Below are 24,604 nucleotides of genomic sequence, written 5' to 3'. Positions count from 1 at the left end.
GGGAAAATAAGTATTTAACACTTCAACGGTTTTCTCTGTAAATATATTTCTAATGGGGCTAGTGACATGAAATTTACACCAGATGTCTGTAACAACCCAAGTAATATGTATATGCACACATACATTTCAGACTGAAAAGACCTATGACACACACTTACAACTTGCATACATACAAACTTACCAGCTGTAAGTCTTAACATGTTCCTGTATCACTGTCCATGTTTGTCCAAAATCCTCAGACATCCATAACTATAAAACAGTAAAGGATATATATATAAAATAGGTTTTATTTTGCCATATATTTAAAGGTTTGTTTTCAAAATATAGTGCTTTTGGTTTTCTTAAGCCTTTAAGTCCCATATAACTTTTCCAAAAGTAAATAAAATCATCATTTGCATGTCAAATGGCAGACAGAACCAGATATTAAGCCAATTCTCTCAAGCTGTCTGCACAGTACATATGTTGGCAGGAGAAACATAGCAGAATTACGCAGCAAAAACACTATACATAAGTTCTTTTTAAGCTATGAGATGTGTTAAGTGGACTATAACTATATAATAATAAATGTACCTAATCTTAACAAAGCACACCAATCCAAGGATTGTTATTCGGTTCATCCATTAAAAAGCAATAGACCACTGAGAAACCAATCAACGGGTAGTATTTTTTTTAAATTCTCCACTCTTTCTTGGCAGTATAATGTAGGAATATGCAGAAGACAACATGTTTGCACAGAAAGGGTAAATATTAGCTTTTAACTAATCAAAGGGTACAGGCAAAGCTTCATGACAAGTAGCAATAGTATAAGCCAAGTGCAGTACTGGAACAGATGGGAATGCAAACATTACATTTCAAATATGTATCCACAAGCTAATATTGTGGTTTACCATGAGACAAACCAAGAAAAATATATATCTTTCCTCTGAATTACAAGTCAAGGAACCACAGAATAAATCAAACTGGATCTACAGAAGTTAGAATTTAGAAGAGCAGAACTAAAGTTTCAAAGAATTAAATTAGAACTTGCCAGTTGTTCAAAGAATACAGCTCATTTTTTGTCTACCTACTACTAGCCTATACTATGTAAACATATTCACAAGCCCTCAGCATTAGGTTCATGGTACTTTCGGGCAATTGCACACGTGGAGTTTTAGCACTGCTGCTGTCAAAATACTTGTGTGCCAAAGGTCTTATGTTCACAAAACATCCAGAGTGATAACATTGACAACTACAATTATGGGATCTGTTCTTCAGAATGCTCGGGACCTGAGGTTTTTGCGGATAATGGATCTTTCCATAATTAAGATCTTCATATCTTATATCTACTAGAAAATCATGTAAATATTAAATAATCCCAACAGGCTGCTTTTGCTTCCAATAAAGATTAATTATATCTTAGTTTGGATCAAGTACAAGATACTGTTTTTTTATTACAGAGCAAAAAAGGAAATCATTTTAAAACATTTGGATTATTTGGATAAAATAAGAGTCTATGGGAGTCGGGCTTTTTGTAAACCGGAGGTTCCTGGAAAATGGGTTTCCAGATAATGCATCCCATCCCTGTACTAAGTTGAAGATGCTGAAAGAGCAAGTCATCTTATTAAGAAGGATTGTACCTTTACCCTGTATTAAAAAGACAGCCATGCTCTTGCGCAATCAAGGTTAGGGATAGCCTCTCCTCAACTATGCTGAAAAAGGAAATAAGGATCAGTCAACAGCACATCTTCCGGGCCTCATCTTTTCCTTACTTGTTTCTGTAAGAAATCAAGAGGATTAATGCTTTGCAAAGGTGAAAATGGACTGCTGGAGAATGCCCAGTAGTGCTTAAAGGGGTTGTTCACTTCTTAGCTATTTTATCCAGCAGCTCGCCGGTTTGCTATTTCAGCAATCTGGTGCTAGCAACCATGCAGTGATTTGGGTTTCAATATTTTTTATTGAAATTTTTTTAAAATAGAACACAGTCATAAATATGACATATCTTATTAATAACAGTAAAATGTTTACATCACAAGATAAAAACAGATAAATGGACCAGGTCTGAACTTTAATGTATAAAGAATTGGTTAATAGCTGTAATTATACATTAAAACATTCTTATGAAATATTTGCTTAATCTATAGGACCAATCACAATACAACTTTATTTTTGTTGTTTTCCTAATTTGAGCAGAGCCTAATGGAAACAGGGGGACCAACATCCTCCCTGCTAAGTTTCCAAGGGTCGCATCCATCCCTTAAGGATATATGCAGTGCATTTGTGTCCTTTTAACTAATAAACTTTACGTATTTTTATTTGTAGATATGTCTACTATATTAAGGGATACTAATGTGAAGTTCTATCGCTTACTAGTTTATATCGATAACCATAAGTAATCAAATAATAAACAAATGAACAGGTATTGTCTAACAGGACATGTCACTGAGTATATGGATAGGATAATTAGCTATAATGACCAGTTGTTTAAGTATTGCAGAATCAAAGTAAATTTAGCTAGTGAGAGATCTAAAATTCAGATAATTTGGATGCAGGATACACTGACAATCAAAGACTCGCCCTGCCGAGAAAGGTTTGTAGATTTCCACATTTAACAGCCCAAGACTTCTCAGCTGTCAAGTTGAAATCCACTTTTTTCAGAATTTCAGTAATTTTTGGAACATATGGAGATTTCCAGTTATCAACAATTAGAAGTCTTGTGGATACAAATATATGATGGAATACGAGCCTCTCTCTCTTGGGCAGGTCCCTGATTCCCAAGTGTAACAAAGCCATACCTGGGGGGATATGAGTAAGGGCAACTGGTAATTTTTGTAAAACTTTTTCTACTTCTTACCATATTGGTGTAATTTTAGGGCAGTGCCAGTAAATATGATCCAATGAGCCTGTTTGGCCACAGTTCCTCCAGCACAAAGGTGTTGTTCTGCTGTCAAATTTGGATATTTTTTCAGGCATCATATACCATTGTCAAACCATTTTGATACAGTTCTCATGATATAAAAACACAATTGGATGCTTTCTTTAAGGATTTTAGGGCTAATTCCCAATCTTCTTGTGAGATGTCAGTTTGTAAAGTTTCTTGCCACTTTTTCAATTGCCATTTAGGTGTGTCATCTTTTAATGATAATAATCCTATATAATAATCTTCAAGTGTCTCTGCGTCCAGTCCCTGTGTCCGTGGAATTGCGCTACTGCGCATGTGCCCCACGGACCGACACAGGGACTGGATGGGCAGCAGCCTATCAGAGCACAGCTCTGTGTCATTCCGCTAAAACAAAAACTTCAATTGTGGACAAGGAATATTGAGGAATAAGGAGAGGCAGGAACATCCTGTAGAGACATACGGTTGCCATATCTGGTGAACCTCAATAAGGCATCATGTGCTGTGTCACTTTCTATACACACGCGCTGCCCAGTTTGTACAGACACAACAAATCCTCCCACCGGTGTCCCTCCCTGTTCTGTATCCAGAGTACAGCTGATTTTGCCTCCTCTTCTCTTCCCATTGGCGGAGCCGCAGAATCACGTGCTCGAGTAATCTGCATTCACAGGCTCAACGACTAATCTTCCTGGGACCGCCGAACTCCAAAGAGCAGTAGGGGAACAAACCATTCCCGTGCAGGCAGTGGCCCGACCTGAATGTTACTTTCACCCTCCTGACTTCCCGGCTGGGGCTGGCTTTGGCAGGTAAGGGCAGATCTGGTCACTGTTATTTTTAGAAAGAGTGATCACTCGGGGCAGTCATGGGGCTGATCCATTAAAGGGTGTCGCAGAGAAGCTCTGCTGTATGGCAGCCCCTGCTGCTGCTGATTCATCATCCCATCATACATGTCACAAAACGCGTTGTTGGTGGAGCAGTGTATCATACATATATTTACTTACTAAAGGCTTTGTATGATTAAACATGTCATGGTGATGACTCATTATACATAACATACCCACATCTGATGTGCTGCACTTTCTAAACCTGCTTATAGGGATTCTTCTCCTACTGTATCTTAATTAACAAGTCATTCAAGCCATTTTTTTAATTGAAAAATATACTATATATATCCTATATAATAATCTTCAAGTGTCTCTGCGTCCAGTCCCTGTGTCCGTGGAATTGCGCTACTGCGCATGTGCCCCACGGACCGACACAGGGACTGGACGCAGAGACAGGATCTGTAGGATACACATCCCCGTAGGTGCCGCTGCCAACCGGTTGGACGAGCTCGAAGTCCTGCTGCGGGTTCTTGCGGAGGATATCCGCTCTCGACCGGATCACCGCCGATTCCATCTTTCACCAGAGGCGGCCGCAGTCTAACTAAGGACGGGGCCTTCTTTTAATGGTCCGTGGCCCCTGCAGTGGGCTTAGTGCTAAAGCATGGCTCCCGTGCCATTTTCTGTAAAGGAAACCGACAATAAACCAAGGGAGCGTGACGTTTGCACAGCGAACTCTTACTTTGCGTCGCGAGATAGGACAGTAACTTCTCAGCTCCCGCACACTGGAAGTAGGAGGAGGAAGCAAAGGCACACGGACCGTCTCTGGCGAATTCTAGCGCCCGTTAATTTAACGGGCTTAATGTCTAGTGCTCTATATAATACTGATGTTCCTTTTTGATTATTTTTTTCAGATTTTAGCAGTCTATTTATCTGGGGAGGTAAATTTATTGGATTAGGGGATTTTTAGATAGAAATTTATGTATGGTAAGATATTTGTTGTTTTCAGATCTAGGAATATTGTAAAGGTTTACTAATTCATCAAATGTTTTCAGTTTAGTGTCATCAAAAAGTTTGTCTACTGAATCTAGGCCTAGTTCTATCCAGTTACCTATATCTAAGCCTTTAATCATTCTATATAAATTTATTATGGGGTTTATTTGGATATTTGCTAATGGGTCTTCACTCTTAAGTTTAATAAATTCTTTCCATACTCTCAAGGTGTTGGCTGTAATGGGATTGGAGGTTTGCTGTTGGGTTTTCCATATCAATCTAGATTCCAGAAATGCTCTTTAGTTTTTGAGGGGGAGTTGGTCTTGTTCCAAATGTATCCATTGCTTGGACAAGTCATTTGTCCAAATCACTCTAGATTGTTCTAATATAGTAGCCTTATAGTATTTTTCTATGTCTGGGACACCAAAACCTAGTTCTGAGGAATGTAGGGTTAAAATTTTATTTGAAAACCTAGAAGATTTATTTATTAATACAAATTTATTTATCATACTCTATAATGAGGTAAATAATTTTTTGGGGATTCTAATTGGGATATTCCTAAATAAATATAGCAACTGTGGAAGAACCATCATTTTAAACGCAGCTGTTCTACCTAACCATGAGAATTCTAATTTGGAAAGTGCTTCTAATTTTGTTTTTAGCTTAGTAATCCAGGGCTCGTAATTTTCTTTATATAGTAAGGGTAGAGATGGGGTAATATAAATTCCAAGGCATTTAATTGATTTGGCGGACTATGAAAAAGGGCAAGTACCTTTAAGTGATTGGAGTGTATATTTTTTGATATTGCAGGGTAAAATTACTGTTATTTGTTCATTCAATTTATAATAAGAGATATTTGAGAAATTTTTAAGCTCTTTTCTTAGGTTTGGCAAAGATACAGACGGTTTTTGTAGGTACAATATTATGTCGTCTGCATAAAGTCCTAGTTTTATTTCAGAGTCATAAACTCTGACTCCATGAATAGTTTTGTTTTCTCTAATTTTTTGTGCTAGAGGTTCCAGTGACAAAATAAATATTGTTGGTGAAAGTGGGCATCCCTGTCGGGTACCATTGGTGATACTAAAAGGGGCAGACAAGGAACCTGAAGATGGTGCCATGGCTGTTGGTTGTGAATATAAGGCTAGAATAGCTTTTTGTAAGTAACCTACACATCCAAATTTGGTTAGTATACTGGACAGATATTTCCAACTAACTCTGTCAACAGCCTTCTCAGCGTCTAAGGAGAAGAAGAGAGTAGGCATCCGACAGAGCCGATTTTGTGCAAAGTGTAAGAACTTTCCTGGAACCATCATTGGTGACTCTACCTTTTACAAACCCAACCTGGTCTGGGTGTACTAATTGTGGAATCAAGGGATCGAGCCTGTTAGCAATTATTTATACATATTGGTTAATGGTTTGGATAGGATATTACTAAATTTTTTGAAATAGTCATTAATAAAACCATCAATTCCTGGTGCCTTATCATGCTTCAAAGATCTGATTGCCATTTCAACCTCTTGTTGGCTAAAGGGGAGATTTAGTTGTTTTTGCTCAAACTCTGAGATTGAGTGTAGTTGAACACTATCTAGATATTCATTAATCTCTAATTGGGTGGGGTTGTGCGTTTCAGGATCCTGGCCCAGATTATAGAGTGACTCATAATATGATGCTAAAGCATCAACAATATCATTGGGGTGGTAAGTCATGATATTCGATTTTGGATGTTTAATTTTTAGTATTCTTTGAGCCACTCTACGGCCTTTTATCTTATGAGCCATGGCCTTGCCTGCCTTATTTCTGTCTGTGTACCAATTTTCTTTCATAATAGTCTGCAATTTTTCATATTGTTGGTATAATACATCTGTTAATTCCTGGCGTATCGATTTCAATATGGGAATTAATTCAACTTTTTTGTTTGTGTACACTGCCTTTTCCAATAATTTAATTTCTTTCAATAATGAGTGTTCTCTCTCTTTCTTTTTTTAAGGATTGCACTTTGTTGAATAAAAATGCCCCTCGTGTATGCCTTATGGGCATTCCATAAGGTTGTCTTACTGGTTCCTGCTTTGTTATTTATTGTAAAGAACTCCTCTAGGTGTTTTTTAATCATATCGAAGGATTGTTCTGAGTGGAGTGTGATTTTGTTCATTCTCCAGATGGTAGCACTTGGTGGAGAGCCTTGTATCCTAACTTTAACTGTTGTTGGGGAGTGATCTGACCACGTCCTAGTACCAATTGAGATGTCAGAGATGAGTGGAAGTGAAAATTTTTCCACTAGGATGTGATCTATTCTGGTAAAGGAACGGTATATTGAGGATTAAAAAGTGTATTGTTTTTCTTTGGGGTGGAAACATCTCCATACATCATACAATTCTGAAGAGATTAAGAAAGATTGGATATTAGCTGGGGTTTTTTTGCGTATGGTTGTACAGTCGAGGTTTGGATCTACTACCGCATTTAAATCACCTACAATGAAGAGGTGTCCATGCAGTGATTTGAATAAGTGGCTGGACTATGAATAGGACAGGGCCTGAATAAAAAGATACGTAATAAAATGTATCAATGACAACAAATTTGTAGCCTTACAGAGCATCTGTTTGTTAGATGGAGTCAGTGATCCCCATTTGAAAAATGCAAATTAAAAAAAAAAAAAAAAACTATATAAAATAAATAATGAAGGCCAATTGAAAAATTGCTTAGAACTGGCCATTCTATAGTACGGTAAAAGTTTACTTTAAAGGGTGGTTCAGCTTTAAGTAAACTTTTAGTATTTTATAGAATGGACAATTCTATGCAGCTTTTCAATTGGCCTTCATTATTTATTGCTTATAGTTTTTTAATTATTTCCCTTCTTCTGACTCTTTCCAGCTTTCAAACAGGGGTCACTGACCCCATCTAAAAAGCAAATGCTCTGTAAGGCTACACATGTATCGTTGTTAATTTTTATTACTCATCTTTCTATTCAGACCCTCTCCTATTCATATTCCAGTCTCTTATTCAAATCAATGCATGGTTGCTAGGGTAATTTGGACCCTAGCAAGCAGATTGCTGAAGCTGCCCACTGGAGAGCTGCTGAATAAAAAGCTAAATAAATAAAACAAATAATAAATACCAATACCTAAACAAGGCAATGTAATATTATTACCAAGAAAAAAGGAAATCATTTTTTAAAATATAACAAAGTTGATTATAATACAGAATATGACCTTCCCATAATTTGGAGTTTTGTGGATAATGGGTTTCTGCAAAACATATCCTATACCTGTATATAGAGAAATGAAATGTATTGTTTGCAGTAACAAACAAGAAACCTGAAATATAGCTCTGTCTGTGAGTAAACTGAGACTTTAGTATAGCCCTTTGGTTCTATTACATCATAGAAAAGATCACTTATTATATTAAACATTTGTATTAGTCACATTAAAATAAAAATGAATTGCTCATTATAGCATTATTTTTAACATAAAGGGTATTGTTGATCTCTACACTTTATTTTGAGAATACTAGATGAGTGAATGCACTTGCACTATTTGTATTTCTGTGAAAGGTGTAATTGCCAATTTATATATACTTTGCATTATATTTTATGACAACTAAAGTAGTTGTTGGGCTATCACTATCTGCATGGACTATAGAATGTGTCGGCATAAATCACTTACTGTAAATATATAATCATAAGTCAGTAAACCAAATCTACTACACTATATTTTTATCCCCCCCCCCCATCTCTATGCTCTAAGCGCTGGTTTATCTTCCATTACATTTGCTTATGTAAATACTGACTTTTATATGCAGTTTGCAATAATTTTTGGCAATTAACTGCACATTTTCTATTTACGCTAATCAGACTGCAGCTGTATAACATTTAATACCTAAAGTTTTTATCTTTCTGTTCTGGCCTTCCCTTAGAGCTTATGGGGCAAATTTACTAAAGGGCAAAGTGACGAACATTAGTGAAAATTCGAAAGCATGACGTAATTTAGTTACTTCGCCGATTTACTAATGGGCGCAGGCGTAACTTTGCTAGCAAAGGAGATAGACTCTAGCGGTAATTCGCTTCCTCAAGCCTGGCGAAGTTGCACTCTGGTGAAGGGACGTAACTACGCGAATTCACTAAGATGTGGATTTTACTGAACGGTACCTCTTGCGCCAGACTTGCATTCGCCACCTCAGATCAGGCGAAGTGCAATAGAGTAGATAGGACTTCCTTAAAAAATTGTTGAAAATTTCCCAAAAAGTCCCAAAAAATGCTGGCGACTTCATTTTTCAGGGTAATAGGCTGCAAAAGATAGTAAAATTTTTTCTGGGGTACCCGGCTTCCCCTCTACATTTCCTAACATATGGCACATAAACTATACACTGGGCTCATGTGTAGGGCAATATTGCGCAAATTCGACGCTTAGTGAATCTGCCCCTATATGTCCAATTGTGCACTTGGTTGTGTCAAATGTTTGCCAAAAATTAAATAAACCCAAACGACTGGTTTTGCTTCCAATAAGGATTAATTTTATCTTAGTTTGGATCAAGTACAAGGTACTGTTTTATTATTACAGAGAAAAAGAAAATCATTTTTAAGAATTTGGATTATTTGGATAAAATGGAGTCATTGAGGTGAGTCATTTAGTTGATCAGTTTCAGTGTTATTGTCATTGCTGGTTTAATAAAACTGAGCTAAGTGAAAAAGCTTGAAATACTGTGGGCTGTAAATGCTCAGCACTGGCTCTCCTACAAGGAAAAATGAAAGCAAATGGTCTTCTGCTGTGAAAAACACTTGCTTTCTGAGCATATGACAGCAACAGCAAAAAAATTGGTTCTTTTGGTTCTTTTTCACTCACTCTTGGAGCAAGAGGTCCCTAAAAAAATATATTGGTTTGCAAATGAAGAAATGAACTGAAATCCTTCTGAGAATATTTCCTATTTATTATAAGCCACAAAAACCCAATGAATTTCCCCAGTTCTCTGCAACTGCCCGTCTGTGTGGAGACAAAAGTACTGACAACAGAGACAGAGGGAGAGATGTATCATAATTCATACTTTCAAGTTTATTTCTAATTCAAAAAATAATTTTAGAATGTGCATTTATTTATAAAAAAATGCAAGCTCAAAAACAGGATTGTGCAAAAAAAAAAAAAAACCACAACAACTGGAATATGTAAATGCTGGTAGGAAGAAAAAGTAAAATACCAGCATGGCACTTAGATGGCCAGTGCTCCTGTTAGGAGAAAACTGGGGGGGGGTGTAGCAATCTATTTCATTGGTGGGTGCATAACATTTTGGAGAAGGAAGTGTTTAGAATACATTTTTACACTTAAACACAGTCCTCAAGGTGCTCAGTCTTACTGCTTTTATACCTCTGAACTGTGACAGAAACAGATATATAAAACTTACTAGATAGAAATAGTTACCGAGTGCCTTTTTTGATGTATCCCATATCTGTATTCTTCAAGAACATGGAAGTGAAACTCAGTCCTAATGAGATTTATGAAAGCTTTTAACCCCAAAACGGCCAGCATGTCATGTCATGACCAGACTGGTTTAACATATCACGCACCGGATAGTAGCACTCTTCTAGACACATTTTGGGCAGGCTGAGCGAGAGAGTATAAAGAAAGTGTGCCAGAAGCAGGCGCTATAGGATCGCGGGCGGGGAGAGCAGGAAGAAGAGCTCAACCCGAATCTGCCACGACCAGCATACAGAGTGCTGTGGTCGCCCAAACCCACGAGTATCGGGCCAGCACACATCACCAAAACCCAGGCATGTACAGTTAGGTCCATAAATCTTTGAACAGAAACAACTTTATACTAATTTTGGTTCTCTTCATTACTACAATGAATTTTAAATGAAAAAAACTCAGCTGCAGTTTAATTGCAGAGTTTCAGCTTTAATTCAGTGGGTTGAACCAAAAGATTCATTAAAAATGTGAGGAACTAAAGCATTTTTTTAACACAATCACTTTATTTCAGGGGCTCAAAGCAATTGGACATATTAAAAAAACTGAAAATAAAATGTTAATTTCTAATACTTGGTTGAAAACCCTTTGCTGGCATTGACAGCCTGAAGTCTTGAACTCATGGACATCACCAGATACTGGGTTTCCTCCTTTTTAATGCTCTGCCAGGCCTTTACTGCAGCAAACCTTTAGTTGCTGTTTGTTTGTGGGCCTTTCTGTCTGAAGTTTAGTCTTCAACAAGTGAAATACATGCTCAATTGGGTTCAGATCAGGTGACTGACTTGGCCATTCAAGAATATTCCACTTCCTTGCTTTAATAAACTCCTGGGTTGCTTTGGCTGTATGTTTTGGGTCATTGTCCATCATTATTATGAAACGCCTCCCTTTCAATTTGACTGCATTTAGCTGGATTTGAGCAGACAGTATGTCTCTGAACACCTCAGAATTCATTTGGCTGCTTCCGTCGTGTGTCACATCATGGATAAACACTAGTGTTCCCGTGCCACTGGCAGCCATGCAAGCCCAAGCCATCACACTGCCTCCGCCATGTTTTACAGATGATGTGGTATGCTTTGGATCATAAGCTGTTCATGAGTATGTTCTTCTCCATACTTTTTTGTTGCCATCATTCTGGTAGAGGTTGATCTTGGTTTCATCTGTCCAAAGAATGTTTTTCCAGAACTGTCCTGAATTTTTTAGATGTTTTTTTAGCAGTCCAATCTAGCCTTTCGATTCTTGAGGCTTTTGAGTGGCTTGCACCTTGCAATGCACCCTCTGAATATACTTTTATGTAGTCTTCTTTTTATGGTAGAGTGTTCTTCACTTGTTTGGCTGTTGTGAAGGGGTTTCTCTTCACCCTGTAAATGATTTTCAGAGCATCCACTGTTGTCTTCCGTGGACATCCAGGTCTTTTTGAATTGCTGAGTTCACCAGTGCTTTCTTTCTTTCTTTCTCAGGATGTACCAAACTGTAGATTTTGAAACTCCTAATATTGTAGTAATTTCTCGGATGGGATTTTTCTGTTTTTGCAGCTTAAGGATGACTTGTTTCACCTGCATGGAGAGCTCCTTTGACTGCATGTTGTCTGTTCACAGCAAAATCATCCACATACAAGCACCCCCCCTCAAATAAACTTCAGGGCTTTTATCTGCTTCATTGATAGACATAACAAAGGAATTGCCCACACCTGCCCATGAAATAGCCTTTGAGTCAATTGTCCAATTACTTTTGAGCCCCTGAAATGAAGTGTGTTAAAAAAGGCTGTAGTTCCTCACATTTTTATTCAACCCACTAAATTAAAGCTGAAAGTCTGCAGTTCAACTGCATCTGAGTTGCTATTCATTGTGGTAAAGTACAGAACCAAAATTAGAAAAAAGTTTTTTTATACAAATGGCAAAACATGATGGGATGTTTTCGTAGCTCAGATACCATTCTTGCAAGATAGTACCTGTATCAGTTTTTAATTTGGCAGTTACCCAACTATCTTAAACCTTTTGGCCACAAGCCAGCATGTGAACTGAACATTAGCAAGAAATAAAGAGAGTCACATACAGTAGATTAACAAAAAACCTGGTACCGGACTACAAAAATATATATTCTACGTTCTGGAGCAGCAAAGGGTTATTAGACCTTAATACAATACAAAGCAGTGTATTACCCTAGCTGCTTTTTGTACACAATACACATACATTTAGTATACAGTCTAAAAGTTTAGGAACCCCTCTCAGCCTGCATAAGAATTTACTCCACTTTCAACAAAAAAAGATAACAGTGGTATGTCTTTCATTTCCCAGGAACATCTGGGGTGTTTTCTGAACAACGATTTTTAGTGAAGCAGTATGTATGAAATTAAATCAATGTGAAAAACTGGATGTGCAAAAATTTGGGTACCCTTGTAATTTTGCTAATTTGAATGCATGTAACTGCTCAATACTGATTACTGGCAACACCAAATTGGTTGGATTAGTTAATTAAGCCTTGAAATTCATTGGCAGGTGTGCCCAATCATAAAAATTGTTGCCAATTGCAAGTTGTGCTTCTGTTTGACTTTCCTCTAAAGAGTGACAGAATGGGATCCTCAAAGCAACTCTCAAAAGATCTGAAAACAAATTGTTCAGTATCATGGTTTAGGGGAAGGCTACAAAAAGCTATCTCAGAGGTTTAAACTGTAAGGAATGTAATCAGGAGATGGAAGGCCACAGGCACAGTTGCTGTAAAACAACTGGCAGGCCAAGAAAAATACAGGAGCGGCATATGTGGAGGATTGTGAGGATGGTTGCAAACAAACCAAAGATAACCTCCAAAGACCGGTAAGAACATCTTGCTGCAGATGGTGTATCTGTGCATCGTTCTACAATTCAGCCCAATTTGCACAAAGAACATCTGTATGGCAGGGTGATGAGAAAGAAGCACTTTCTGCACTCATGCCACAAACGGAGTCTCTTGTATGCAAAAGCTCATTTAGTCAAGCCGCAGTCATTTTGGAACAAAGTGCTTTGGAATGATGAGACAAAAATTGAGTTATTTGGTCATAACAAAAAGCGCTTTGCATGACGGAAGAAGAACACCGCATTCCAAGAAAAACACCCGCTACTCAAATTTGATGGAGGTTCCACCATGCTGTGGGGCTGTGTGGCTAGTTCAGGGACTGGGGTCCTTGTTAAAGCCGAGGGTCAGATGAATTCAACCCAAAATTCTTCAGGATAATGTTCAAGTATCGGTCACAAAGTTACACAGGGGTTGGGTATTCCAACAACACAATGACCATAAACACTTTGAAATCTATGAAGGCATTTATTGCGCATGTATTGCCAGTATTGTACTCGCTCCCTGCTAGGGGAGTGAATACAATACTGTCAATAATACATGTGCAAGGAAGCAAGTGTGGGCTAGACCAGACCAGGAAGTCATGTGGCCCTGATAAAGCAGAGTTAGTCGGTGAAACACATATTGCAGCATAGGTGGAGTGTGGTGTGCTAAGCTCCCACTTGGTCCCCAAGTAAATAGGCAGGAGCAGCACGAGGTGGGGGGCGAAGGGAGGGAGCGGGCTATAATGGGTACTGAGCCATTGGAGCATGAAATTATAGTATATATTGAGGTCTCTTTTGAAACACCATGTCCACCTGTTGCGGTTTTTAATTTTGTTGTTTTTTTTAAGGACATTGTCCAGCACTGCTAACAATATGGTTGAGCAGTGAGTCTGTCTAAAAAGAGTAGCCCTTTTATTGGTAACATTATTAAAAGTTACCTTTTACTTATTTGTTACTTTTTGTATGCCACTTTCTGAACTAGTTTGCTTTGAACTAAAGATTGAATGGAAATCGTGTAAAGCATCCAATCATCTATTACTTTGCTACAGATAAGGATTGATACAAATTATACAAACTTGCAGTTTAGTGGCATACATTAATTGTTTGGTTGTGCTGAAATCTAAGGTGCTTAATTTACATAGCGCCAATATATTCTGCAAAGCATTAAGAGATTGGACATCATTCAGGTCAGTTTCTGTCCAACTGATCACATTCACACAACTAGGACCCATTAGCCTGCCTGTATTTTTTAAGTGTGCTCCACAACATTAGTTCCTTCATTGAAGGGTAACAAATTATTCAGAAATATTTTAAAACAGTACATTCATTTAGATGTGAGAATATTTTTCAGAGACTTTTTACACTGTTAAAAAGATAGGATAATGACCTCCTGCATCCAAACAGTTCATACCTGTACGATCAATTGCTCCTGCTATCAGTATGGATTCACAGTAGGATTACTTGTTGGCAGCAAGGAAAAGCATTTTTTGAAAGTAACTTTCCAATACACATTAGTTTCAGTGGTTGTAAAGTCAACTGTAAATTTAAAACTGCAATTAAAAAGTATTTATGTCCCTTTCTATGTGATTAACAGACCAAAGGAGAAAAGGATAAACCAAAATCACTTTTAGATATTCACATCTTGTTGTTTTGGGTTGTCATCCTCTTTACACAGTATATTTTTTTTTTTTTTTGTTATTCCAAAAAGAAAGACAATGAAGATGGTAAATATAGAGAAGACAATTTCTCACCTGTTTATTTGGATGAAATTTGTCATATCCCAGTACAAGACTGGGCTCTGTGCTGTGCAGAAGCAGGTCTGTTGGCTTGAAGGGAACAGGAAGGCCATTGACAGTGCTACAAAAATCTTCACTGATCCACAAGTATTGCTCATTGGCATCAATAAAGATGTACTAAAAGGGGGAGGAAGGGAGGGGTGGAATGGAAACCAAACCAAGAAAATAAACAATTATCAAAATTGTATAAAATTGCATACTTGTAGTCAACAAGCCTCATTTAGCAATGGACTAAGCAAGTGTCAAAACCAGACAAAAAGCAAAAAATATATATATATATATATATATATATATATATATATATATATATATATATATATATATATATATATATATATATATTTTTTTTTTTTTTTTTTAATTAAAATGGCAATTGGATGACTAAGCAAACCAATGTGATATATAAATAGATTAAAATAATTAACAGGTTTTCCATATATGCCATTAAACAGGAAGTTAGAGGGAAAGCAAGAAAGAAATACATGACTAGGTTCTGTACCCTTTTGTTATCTGCCGGACTGTGGAAGAACTGAGACACAGTAGCAGCACTTGTGTTTCCAGCAGGGAAAGTGAACTTCTCAGAAATGTTCTTGAAGCTTTTGCCATAGTCATACGATACATAAACCTGGAAAACAAATCAGAGAATTAGCTTCCCAAGACGCCCCACTAGAAATAAAGTCTGGAAAAAAACCTTTTACCCACATCTTGCAACAACTTGATCCAAAAAAAACCAATAACACCATAAAAGATGTAAATGTGCAAAAGGACTGATTGTTAAGGATATGTCACTTTATCCTGTTCCGTACAGTGTTTGAGTCAAGACTCTCCACCTCTCCAAGTAACGTACAAATGAACTCCAGTACAGAACGGCTATGTGAGGAAAGAAAATCATCCAAAAATACAATTTAAGTATCATGAGATATGGGTTGTTTTCTCCACCAGAGAAGTGTCCACAGCACCAGTACTGGTTGCTTTTCAACACAAGTGTTTTTGGACAGAAAAGCACCAGTGTCAGCTCTGCCATGAGTTCCCAATTCAAGTAAGCAGTTCCAGTCTCTTTTCTGCTGGTGGAGAAAACATCCACCAAGAAAACATCTGTAACATGGCTTGCTCAAGGCAGATTGGTAGTAGGCAAAGGAATCATCTCTTTACTTAAAAAAAAAAAAGGGGGGCAACTGAAATGGGAAACTACCAAGCATTCCTGAAGCAGTTTTTTTCTGTAGAGCACAAGGGGTTTATTTTATTTTTTAAATGATGTACTTTTTATACTTACATTACTGCTTTTGGGCCCCAATAGTGCCAGGCTATCTCTGGTTAAAGCAACAATGACTTGACTTTTCTCTCCAGCCCAGTGGACAACAATTTGATTGTGAGAGTCTTCTAAGCTAACCTGTAAAACAACAATATAAAGCAAGCCCATCAGTACATCATGAACAAATGTGTTCAGTCATCCCTGTTGCTCTTCTTGCATCTCTACCCCTGGAGAGCACTAGCAGATGTGCAACAAGAATGATTCTGGTCAGTATGTTGGCTCAGTGTGCACATACTAGCCGAATGCCCGGTATGTTCTCAGCTGACAAAAAGCTGTTGTAAGATCACAAAAATGTGTAGCAGCTCTTTAGTAAAGTTTACAGAAACTGTAATGTGCTTTAGCAGACTTTTTAGGCTTTCCAGAATTCTTAAAGGAGTGGTTCGCCTTAAGTTATCTTTTGGTATATTATAGCTATAGGCAATTCTAAGCAACTATCCAATTGGTCTTCATTATTTAAATATTTTTTACAGTTTAATTATTTGCCTTCTTCCTCTGACTCCTTGGCTTTCAAATGGGGGTTTCTGACCCCATCTAAAAATGCTCTGTAAAGCTACAAATGTATTGTTATTGCTACTTTTTATGCAAGCCCTTTCCTTTTCATATTCCAGTGTCTTATTCAAACCAATGCATGGTTGCTAGGGTAATTTGGACCACAGCAACCAGATTGCTGAAATTGCATACTATAGAGCTGCTGAATAAAAAGCTAAAGAACTCAAATAAAAAATGAAAACTAATTGAAAAATTGTCTCAGAATATCACTATCTACAACATACTAAAGGTGAACAACCCCTTTAACATGTTTAGATAAATTAAAACATTGATCTATATCACATGTAAGTAAAGTAATATGGCTGTGTAGCAATGTTCCCTCCTCTAAGGTGTGCGCACAAATTGTGAAGCACAGAAAGCACAAAGATTTGTATCAATTATGACCCGAGCACACTGTTTTTAAAAACTGCGTAGACAAGTTTAAAACGTATGCACAAAATAATTTTTTGCGCACATAGCCGAGAAGAGATTAGAGGCAGCATGGTAAATATCAGCCATACTGTTCAAGGATAGAAAAATACTATGTACATGCAACAAAGACACCAGATTGGTGTGTTATATATTAGATGCCTTGTTGTGGTATGCAGGTCTGGTGGGTTTGTGCCAACTCTTTAGACGGGTCATGGGCCAGGATCCTCCCCACTGTACCCTTGTTTCCTCCCCTGCCCCACTGACAGATTTCCCAGCTGAAGCTCTGTTGCTCGATTTAATTTACATGCTCGTCAGCCCCGCCCTCCAGTGATGTCAGAGGTAGATGGATTGGCAAGAGTATATAAGTAATTGAGGTGTAGAAAGTCAGGCTGATTTAGGTTGGTTTGTTGACCCATGCCTTAAATGCTGTTCGATTCCCTCACCCAAAGATTATTTGTAATAGTTAAAACTAGAATTCAGCCCAGGGAACCCTCTGTATGAATTGAGTATCTTCTCCCAATGTTTGATTGGGCTTCCTCCAGACACTTTGGTTTCCTCCCAGACTCCAAAAAAAACACAGGCAGGTTAATTGACCCTTTGTGTCTGTGTGAATGTGATAGGGACCTTAGATTGTAAGCTCTGCTGGGGCAGCGACTAAGGGGAATGATGTATAATCTCTGTAAAGTGCTGGGTACGTCAGCACCATATAAAAAAGTATAATAAATAATATCAAGTTATATTTTCAATCTAAAATGTTTGATGTTTATAATGTAACAGTATTTAGGGGCTTTTTTTTAACAAATGTGTAGAATTACATTTTGTTATTTTCTTAACTACATTTTATTTTATATGGGTTAAGATCCCCTTTAACACTTTGATATGTGTCATGTCTATGCTTAGTGGTAACACAAAGAACCATAGAATCGATGGCACTGTGATACTATTTTAGTGCCACCATTTTAAGGCAAGCAGTACTAAACAAGTTTAAGATTTTAAAAGGACTATTGTTCTCCTTGTGGCTGTACATCAGGTAATATTTTTTCATATGTGGACGTCTAAAGACTTTCTAAAAAATGCTTCTGTTCTTATATAAAAAGTGCTAGCTGTAAAGTATGCTTATAAAGTATATATACACCAATGAATCTGCAGAGAGGATACCAAAGGAAAAGGACACACTCTCTAACCCCTTATAAATCCAAATTGTATATAAAATTCAAAGACAGACACAGCACCAAATGAAAAAAATGTTAGCAGATCCCCCATACATTGTCCTCCAAGCTTTGGGAACTACAATTGTGCAAAATTAAAAAATAATTTTCGAGGCATTGAATCCCTGCCCGGAGGATATTTAAGCACAACGAGATTTCCAAGGTCAGAGTAATTATCTAGAAATAGTTAACAGTTTTTATGGAGTCTTGGTGCGACAGACATCTATAACACATTGTCAAAGAGGGCACCACCAGTCTTACTTGTCTGTAGTGTTTGCCCCAAGGCTGCAGCCCACATATGATTTACAACCATGAACGTTGCCGAATATAATACAGCTGGTGCTAATAGTACTTCTAATCAGTCTACTACCTCTTTCAGTTGCAATTGCATTTATTATTATTCTGCTTAATTTATACAAAGCAGACTTTTACAGAATATATACACTATTAAATGGGAAGTTTTACCTTTGAATAATAAAGAGATAGGTAGTAGAAAGGTAATTTGTAGGATATTTGTAATTTGGTTTACATTTAAAATAAAATGGATCACTTTCAAAATATTTGCCTGCACAGGTACTGTTGCATAGAACCTTAGGTCAAGGCAGGGGGATCACCGATACCTTGGCTGTAGGTCCCGTCTACATTATTCTGACTTTACCAGCAGAGAGGAGGAAAAGAAGGCACTGGTCACTCCTGTACATGTGCCATTCATTTGCATTTCCCTCATCGGATTGTCTGACATGATTCAGCCAGTCGGATTAATGGCTAGCAGAAACGGCAAGAGAAGGGGCATGCACAGTAGTGAGAACTGACTGCACCTCCCTATGATCGGAGTCCTCAAGGTGGCACTGGCAGAGTGCAGCACTACCTGTGCAGGTATATAAATTAAAAACAATCCATTAAAGAATTACATTTCTTTCATTAAAGAAATTTTGTTTTTGCGTTTACATCCCCTTTAAATTGCAACTTCATTTTGCAATTGAAAGGGGAAAGTTTTAAAATTAATATGTTAGAGTTGCTGAGAATTACATGCTTTTATTATGCAAAGAAAACCAAAGCACTTTTACGTAAACATTACCTTAAAAGGACAAGGAAATCTGCCAAACTCCAACAGTAATCCCCCCTTTCGTTATGTTTTCAGTACAGAAAAATACTAACATTTTGCTTCCCAAAATCTACCCCCAGAATCTAGACCCTGTGCACGTCAACAGAAACTAAGAAAATAAGGCACTTTCTACACATGTGCAAATTGGGCTGGTTGTTCTGTGCATGTGCCAAGCCTAAGTCCAGTGACACTTGCATTATCAGGTCCCACTGCTCGAAAGCTGCCAGCTTGATCCTGAGCTGTAGGGGAATGCATGAACAATTTAGAAACTAGGTCAGAGGCTATGGAAAACCTTTAATGCACCCCCAATAAGGATTCAATAAATCTTAGTTGGGTTTAAGAACAAGCTACAGTTTTATTATCACAGAGAAAAAGGAAATCTTAAAAATTTTAATTATTTGATTAAAATGGAGTCTATGGGAGATGGTCTTCCCTTAAGTTAGAGCTTTCTCAATAAAGGTTTTCCGGATAACAGATCCTATACCTGAATTGCAAAATCAGGTTCTTGGGTGCCAATCAATCACTTACAACATGATAGTGAAGCTGAGCTGCCCAAAAACAACAGGCTCCCTGATGGCTAGCTTTTTAGCTCACTTTTGGGTGCTTTCTGCTGCATTTATTTTTTTCCCTATTTTTTGTTTTACGGTCACCTTTTTATGTGTCTCTGTGGATTCGATTTGGTTAACAACTGAACATTTGGCAGTAGGTGATCAAAACAGACTTCAGGTCCTGAGTTTGAAAATTTACTAGGGATGCACCAAATCCACCATTTTGGATTCGGCTGAACCCCCGAATCCTTTGTGAAAGATTCGGCCGAATATCGAACCAAATCCGAATTTGCATATGCAAATTAGCGCTGGGAAGGGGAAAACATTTTTTACTTCCTTGTTTTGTGACAAAAAGTCACGCGATTTCCCTCCCTGCCCCTAATTTGCATATGCAAATTAGGATCCGAATTGGCCTGCCAGAATCAGAATCCTGCTGAAAAAGGCCGAATCCCGAACCAAATCCTGGATTCGGTGCATCCCTACAATTTACATTACATTCAGATTGGTAGCACTGGGCTGACTTATGGCTCCAATGCAAAATGTTGACTGGCTGTTAGGGCGTGTTTTACAGTTAACAACATGGCAAACTGCAAATAAAATAGTCTCTAGGGTAAGAAAACCAGCAAAGCACTATGATCAGCAGGAGTTTTTCCACAACTTGAAAGCATTTAAATAGGTTTATGGAAATAACACTTCATACTCCTGCTTATAAAGCAAACAATATAGAATATAACAGCGAGAGACAATGGGCAGAGGTGTATAAGAGTATGGAAATGTAAGAGTGACTATACATAGTACACAGATGTGACAATGCGAATAAAGAAAGTAAGGCAATAGGATAACCTTCCAACAAAGTGGGCTACTGGGCAGTATGTAACTTGCCATATTTATCTATCTGAAATGACTTTTAAAGTAATTGATACCAAGCATCTGCCACTACAGCAATCTACATGCTCCTAGCGGTGGCCATAAAAGGCCCAATTTTTTGGAAGTCTGTCTAATATTAGTACAGTCACACACTTTTCACAGATCATTCTTCTTGACTGATCTGCCATATCTATTGTTTCGGGCCGCTCACAGATGCATGTATTCTTCAGTTCACCAAACAGATGAAACTGTATGGAAACATCTGTATGCATGGCCAGCTTTATTCTTTTATTGAAACTACACATAACTTTGTTCTTGAGAACTGTTAAAGGGTAATTGTAACCCATAGGAAAATTCCTATATTTGACCTGCATAAAGCTACGATAGAATTACTACTGTGATAATACCCATGCATAAAAGGTACTATAAGACTACTACTGTGCTAACACACCAGGCATAAAGCTTCTATAGAATTACTGCTGTGCAAATACCCCCTGACTGTGCGAATACACCCTGCATAAAGCTACTACAAAATTACTACTGTGCTAATATCCCCCCACCCATAATGCTACAATACAAATACTTCTTAACTAATACCCCATGCATAAAGCTACTATGCAACTACTGTGTGTATACCCTGTGCATAAAGTGGCTTTAAAGCCAATACAGTGCTTATAAACCTGCATAAAGCTCCTAAAGAATTTAGTAACTACTGTGCTATTATTACCCCACACATAAAGCGAATATACAAATCTGTAGATGAAGCAGTATGTATAGTATGTTATAGAATGGCCAATTCTATACAACCTTTTAATTGGTCTTCGTTATTTATTTATTTTTTTTATAGTTTAAGTATTTGCCATTTTCTCCATCTCCAGCTTACAAATGGGGGTCACCAACACCATCTAAAAACAAATTCTCCGTAAAGCTACAAATGCACAAATTGCTCACTTGTATTACTTATCTGTCTATTTGAGTCCTCTCCTATTCATATTCCAGTCTTTTATTAATGGGATACTGTCATGGGAAAAAAACATTTTTTCAAAATGAATCAGTTAATAGTGCTGCTCCAGCAGAATTCTGCACTGAAATCCATTTCTTAAAAGAGCAAACAGATTTTTTTATATTCAATTTTGAAATCTGGGGCTAGACATTTTGTCAATTTCCCAGCTGCCCCAAGTCATGTGACTTGTGCTCTGATAAACTTCAATAACTCTTTACTGCTGTACTGCAAGTTGGAGTGATATCACCCCCCTCCCTTCCCCCCCCCAGCAGCCAAACAAAAGAACAATGGGAAGGTAACCATATTACAGCTCCCTAACACAAGATAACAGCTGCCTGGTAGATCTAAGAACAACACTCAATAATAAAAACCCATGTCCCACTGAGACTCCTTCAGTTACATTGAGAAGGAAAAACAGCAGCCTGCCAGAAAGCATTTCTCTCCTAAAGTGCAGGCACAAGTCACATGACCAGGGGCAGCTGGGAATTTGACAAAATGTCTAGCCCCATGTCAGATTTCAAAATTGAATATACAAAAAAATCTGTTTGCTGTTTTGAGAAATGGATTTCAGTGCAGAATTCTACTGGAGTAGCACTATTAACTGATGGGTTTTGAAAAAAACATGTTTTCCAATGACAGGATCCCTTTAAAATAAGTGCATGGTTGCTAGGGTAATTAGCAACCTGATAGCTGAAATTGCAAACTGGAGAGCTGCTGAATAACATATTGCACATTATGTCAGACTATCACTCTCTACATCATACTAAAAGTTAACTCAAAGGTGAACAACTAATTTAGGATTCTTATGAAATTATTATATGAATTCCATTGCCTTTCTGCTGAAAATAAAGTAGCACTGCAAAAGTTATTTTATTTTTACCATAGTCTCAGTTTTCTTAAAGGGTGAATTTGCCCTTTAAACTAAATCCCGTGGAAAGAATTTGGGAAAAGGGCATTCTGTCAATGAAAGAAGCTATTGTTTAGTTATTTACATACCAGTTCTGGCACATACGCTTATGGTGAAATGCTTTAATTCCTGTGTACTCTTTTTAAGATACATTGAAAATCCATGGTGGGAGCATTTGTGTCAAACGCATCCTTACAAAGATGGCACATTTTTAGGATAGGCTGAAAAAGGGCTAATTCTAGGCAGTGGTTTAAATATTAATTGCATGTCTTCAGGGATGGGTACTCAAGTATGCATTCTTTATGGAGCTAGCAATGATAGCCTGGGTATTAGTGGGCGTGGGAAATGATACCCAGCATTACACAGGTTAGGGGTGTGACTAAAGAGGAAGCAGGGGTCCAGGAAGTATAGGGGCCCATGAGGCCATAAATAATGAGCAAATTCAACATGTATTAGTTAAAAAATAAAAGGACAACCTCTGGTTATGTTGGGAGCCCTAAAATTATTTGTGGAGGGGCCCAGGAACATCTAGTTACATCATTGACCATTGACAGACTGCCATCTTTGCCCATGATCCTACATGCAGTGTTAGGAGTAGACCTATGACCATAGACTAGGCTCCTCAATACAAGTTTTTTTTTACAAACATCTAACTGATCTGTGTGCAATAAATTATTTCTCCTGGTGTAGCTGCACTATGCACAAATTTTTTGATGCAACTATTTCTTCCGCCGCTTCAGCAGCTATCTGGTAGCTACCGATTATTTTACCCTAGCAACGGGCAGTGGTTTGAATGCGAGACTGGATTATAAATAAGAGAGGGTCTGAATAGAAAGATAGCAAACAAATTAATTCATAATCGCAAGCCTACCTATAGCATTTTAAACTGAAAGCTGGAAAGAGGCAGATGAGGAGAAAGAACTGTTAAAAAATGAAGAGCAATGGGATAGTTGTAAATGTATGTGTAGTGAAATGTAGTAGTTACATAGGCTAATCATGAGAGGGTGAATAACAGCAGTAAGTTTGTTACTGTACTACAAAAAGGGGGGTCAGGACCCCAGTAATGGCATTTATTGGCATTTAGGTTGCACTGCACCTAAACATGCTCATCTATTGCAAGGGTGAATGAGACAGTTACTGAATGTAGAAGTTTTGGGCCACTGTATGTCTAGTAATCTACTGGATGCCCTTACAGAGGCACAATTGTATCGGACAGAGCTCGGGGCAATGCAATGGCATCAGTCTGTACCACTACAAAGTGCTACTGCTCAGTTAAATGGCACATTGAATAGAGGAGCCGCCTGTGTCCCGGCTGAGGCCTCTTCTCACCTGCCCGTACACCTTTACAGGATGCTCCGCGCCGCTGCTGCTCCTCCTCCTCCGCTGAAGTACAGGCTCCTGCGCTGCTCTCCTGTTGACCCTGTCTCCTAAGTAACGGGCATTTATGGTGGTCAGTCCGGCACCCGGCTCCCTCCAGCCACCAGGGACATGCAAGGTCCGCCCCCCGACCGCCTTCTCAACACCAGCGGCCACAAGTGCGGTTAGAAATAGGAGCCACCGCAGCCTCCAGCTTTCCTGTGTCGCCATGATGCGAATCTATGTTGCTCTCTTACTCCCCCCCCTCCCTGCTCAGTACTTGCCGGGGCGGGCAGCCTGTCACGTGACCTGCTCCGCCATTAACCACTCGCTTGCCGTGATCAAACGCTGCGCATTGTTGCTGTGTAGGTAGCGGCAGCTGAAGCTCAACACTAATTCATCATTGTGCTAGCAGTCTGGCTCCAAGGCTCGAATGTACAGAGAACATAAGCGTTTTATTAAGGTTACAGAATATGGACAAGGAAAAGCATTTTAGCCTATTCATTAAAGTATTGCCCAAAATCTCCATTCATACATCTCCATCTCTGCATGGCCAATTGGCAACATTCAGAGGGCAGGAAAGGCCGCACCAT

At 38.2% G+C, this 24,604-nt stretch overlaps 1 protein-coding gene across 2 annotated transcripts in view; it reads right to left on the bottom strand.

Moving 5' to 3' along the window:
• The window catches only part of sorl1.L (sortilin-related receptor, L(DLR class) A repeats containing L homeolog), a 98,331-nt gene extending 74,008 nt beyond the window's left edge, over nucleotides 1-24,323 (bottom strand). The window contains exons 1-5 of one of the 2 annotated variants that reach the window (XM_018225758.2): nucleotides 23,985-24,323; nucleotides 16,019-16,135; nucleotides 15,245-15,370; nucleotides 14,701-14,862; nucleotides 182-249 (exon numbers count right to left, since the gene is read on the bottom strand). In XM_018225758.2, the coding sequence (XP_018081247.1) occupies nucleotides 182-249; nucleotides 14,701-14,862; nucleotides 15,245-15,370; nucleotides 16,019-16,135; nucleotides 23,985-24,242 (731 nt within the window). In that variant the 5' untranslated portion in view covers nucleotides 24,243-24,323. Of the gene's footprint in view, nucleotides 1-181; nucleotides 250-1,622; nucleotides 1,643-14,700; nucleotides 14,863-15,244; nucleotides 15,371-16,018; nucleotides 16,136-23,984 lie in introns of those variants that run through there. The other variant, XM_041569221.1, reaches the window with a different exon arrangement.
• Between the last annotated feature and the right edge of the window lie 281 nt (nucleotides 24,324-24,604).

The sequence above is a fragment of the Xenopus laevis genome, chromosome 7L, assembly GCF_017654675.1.
Source record: "Xenopus laevis strain J_2021 chromosome 7L, Xenopus_laevis_v10.1, whole genome shotgun sequence".
Taxonomy (NCBI): domain Eukaryota; kingdom Metazoa; phylum Chordata; class Amphibia; order Anura; family Pipidae; genus Xenopus; species Xenopus laevis.
The sequence above is the reverse complement of the archived record's forward strand: the minus strand, read 5'-3'. Positions and strand labels throughout refer to the sequence as shown.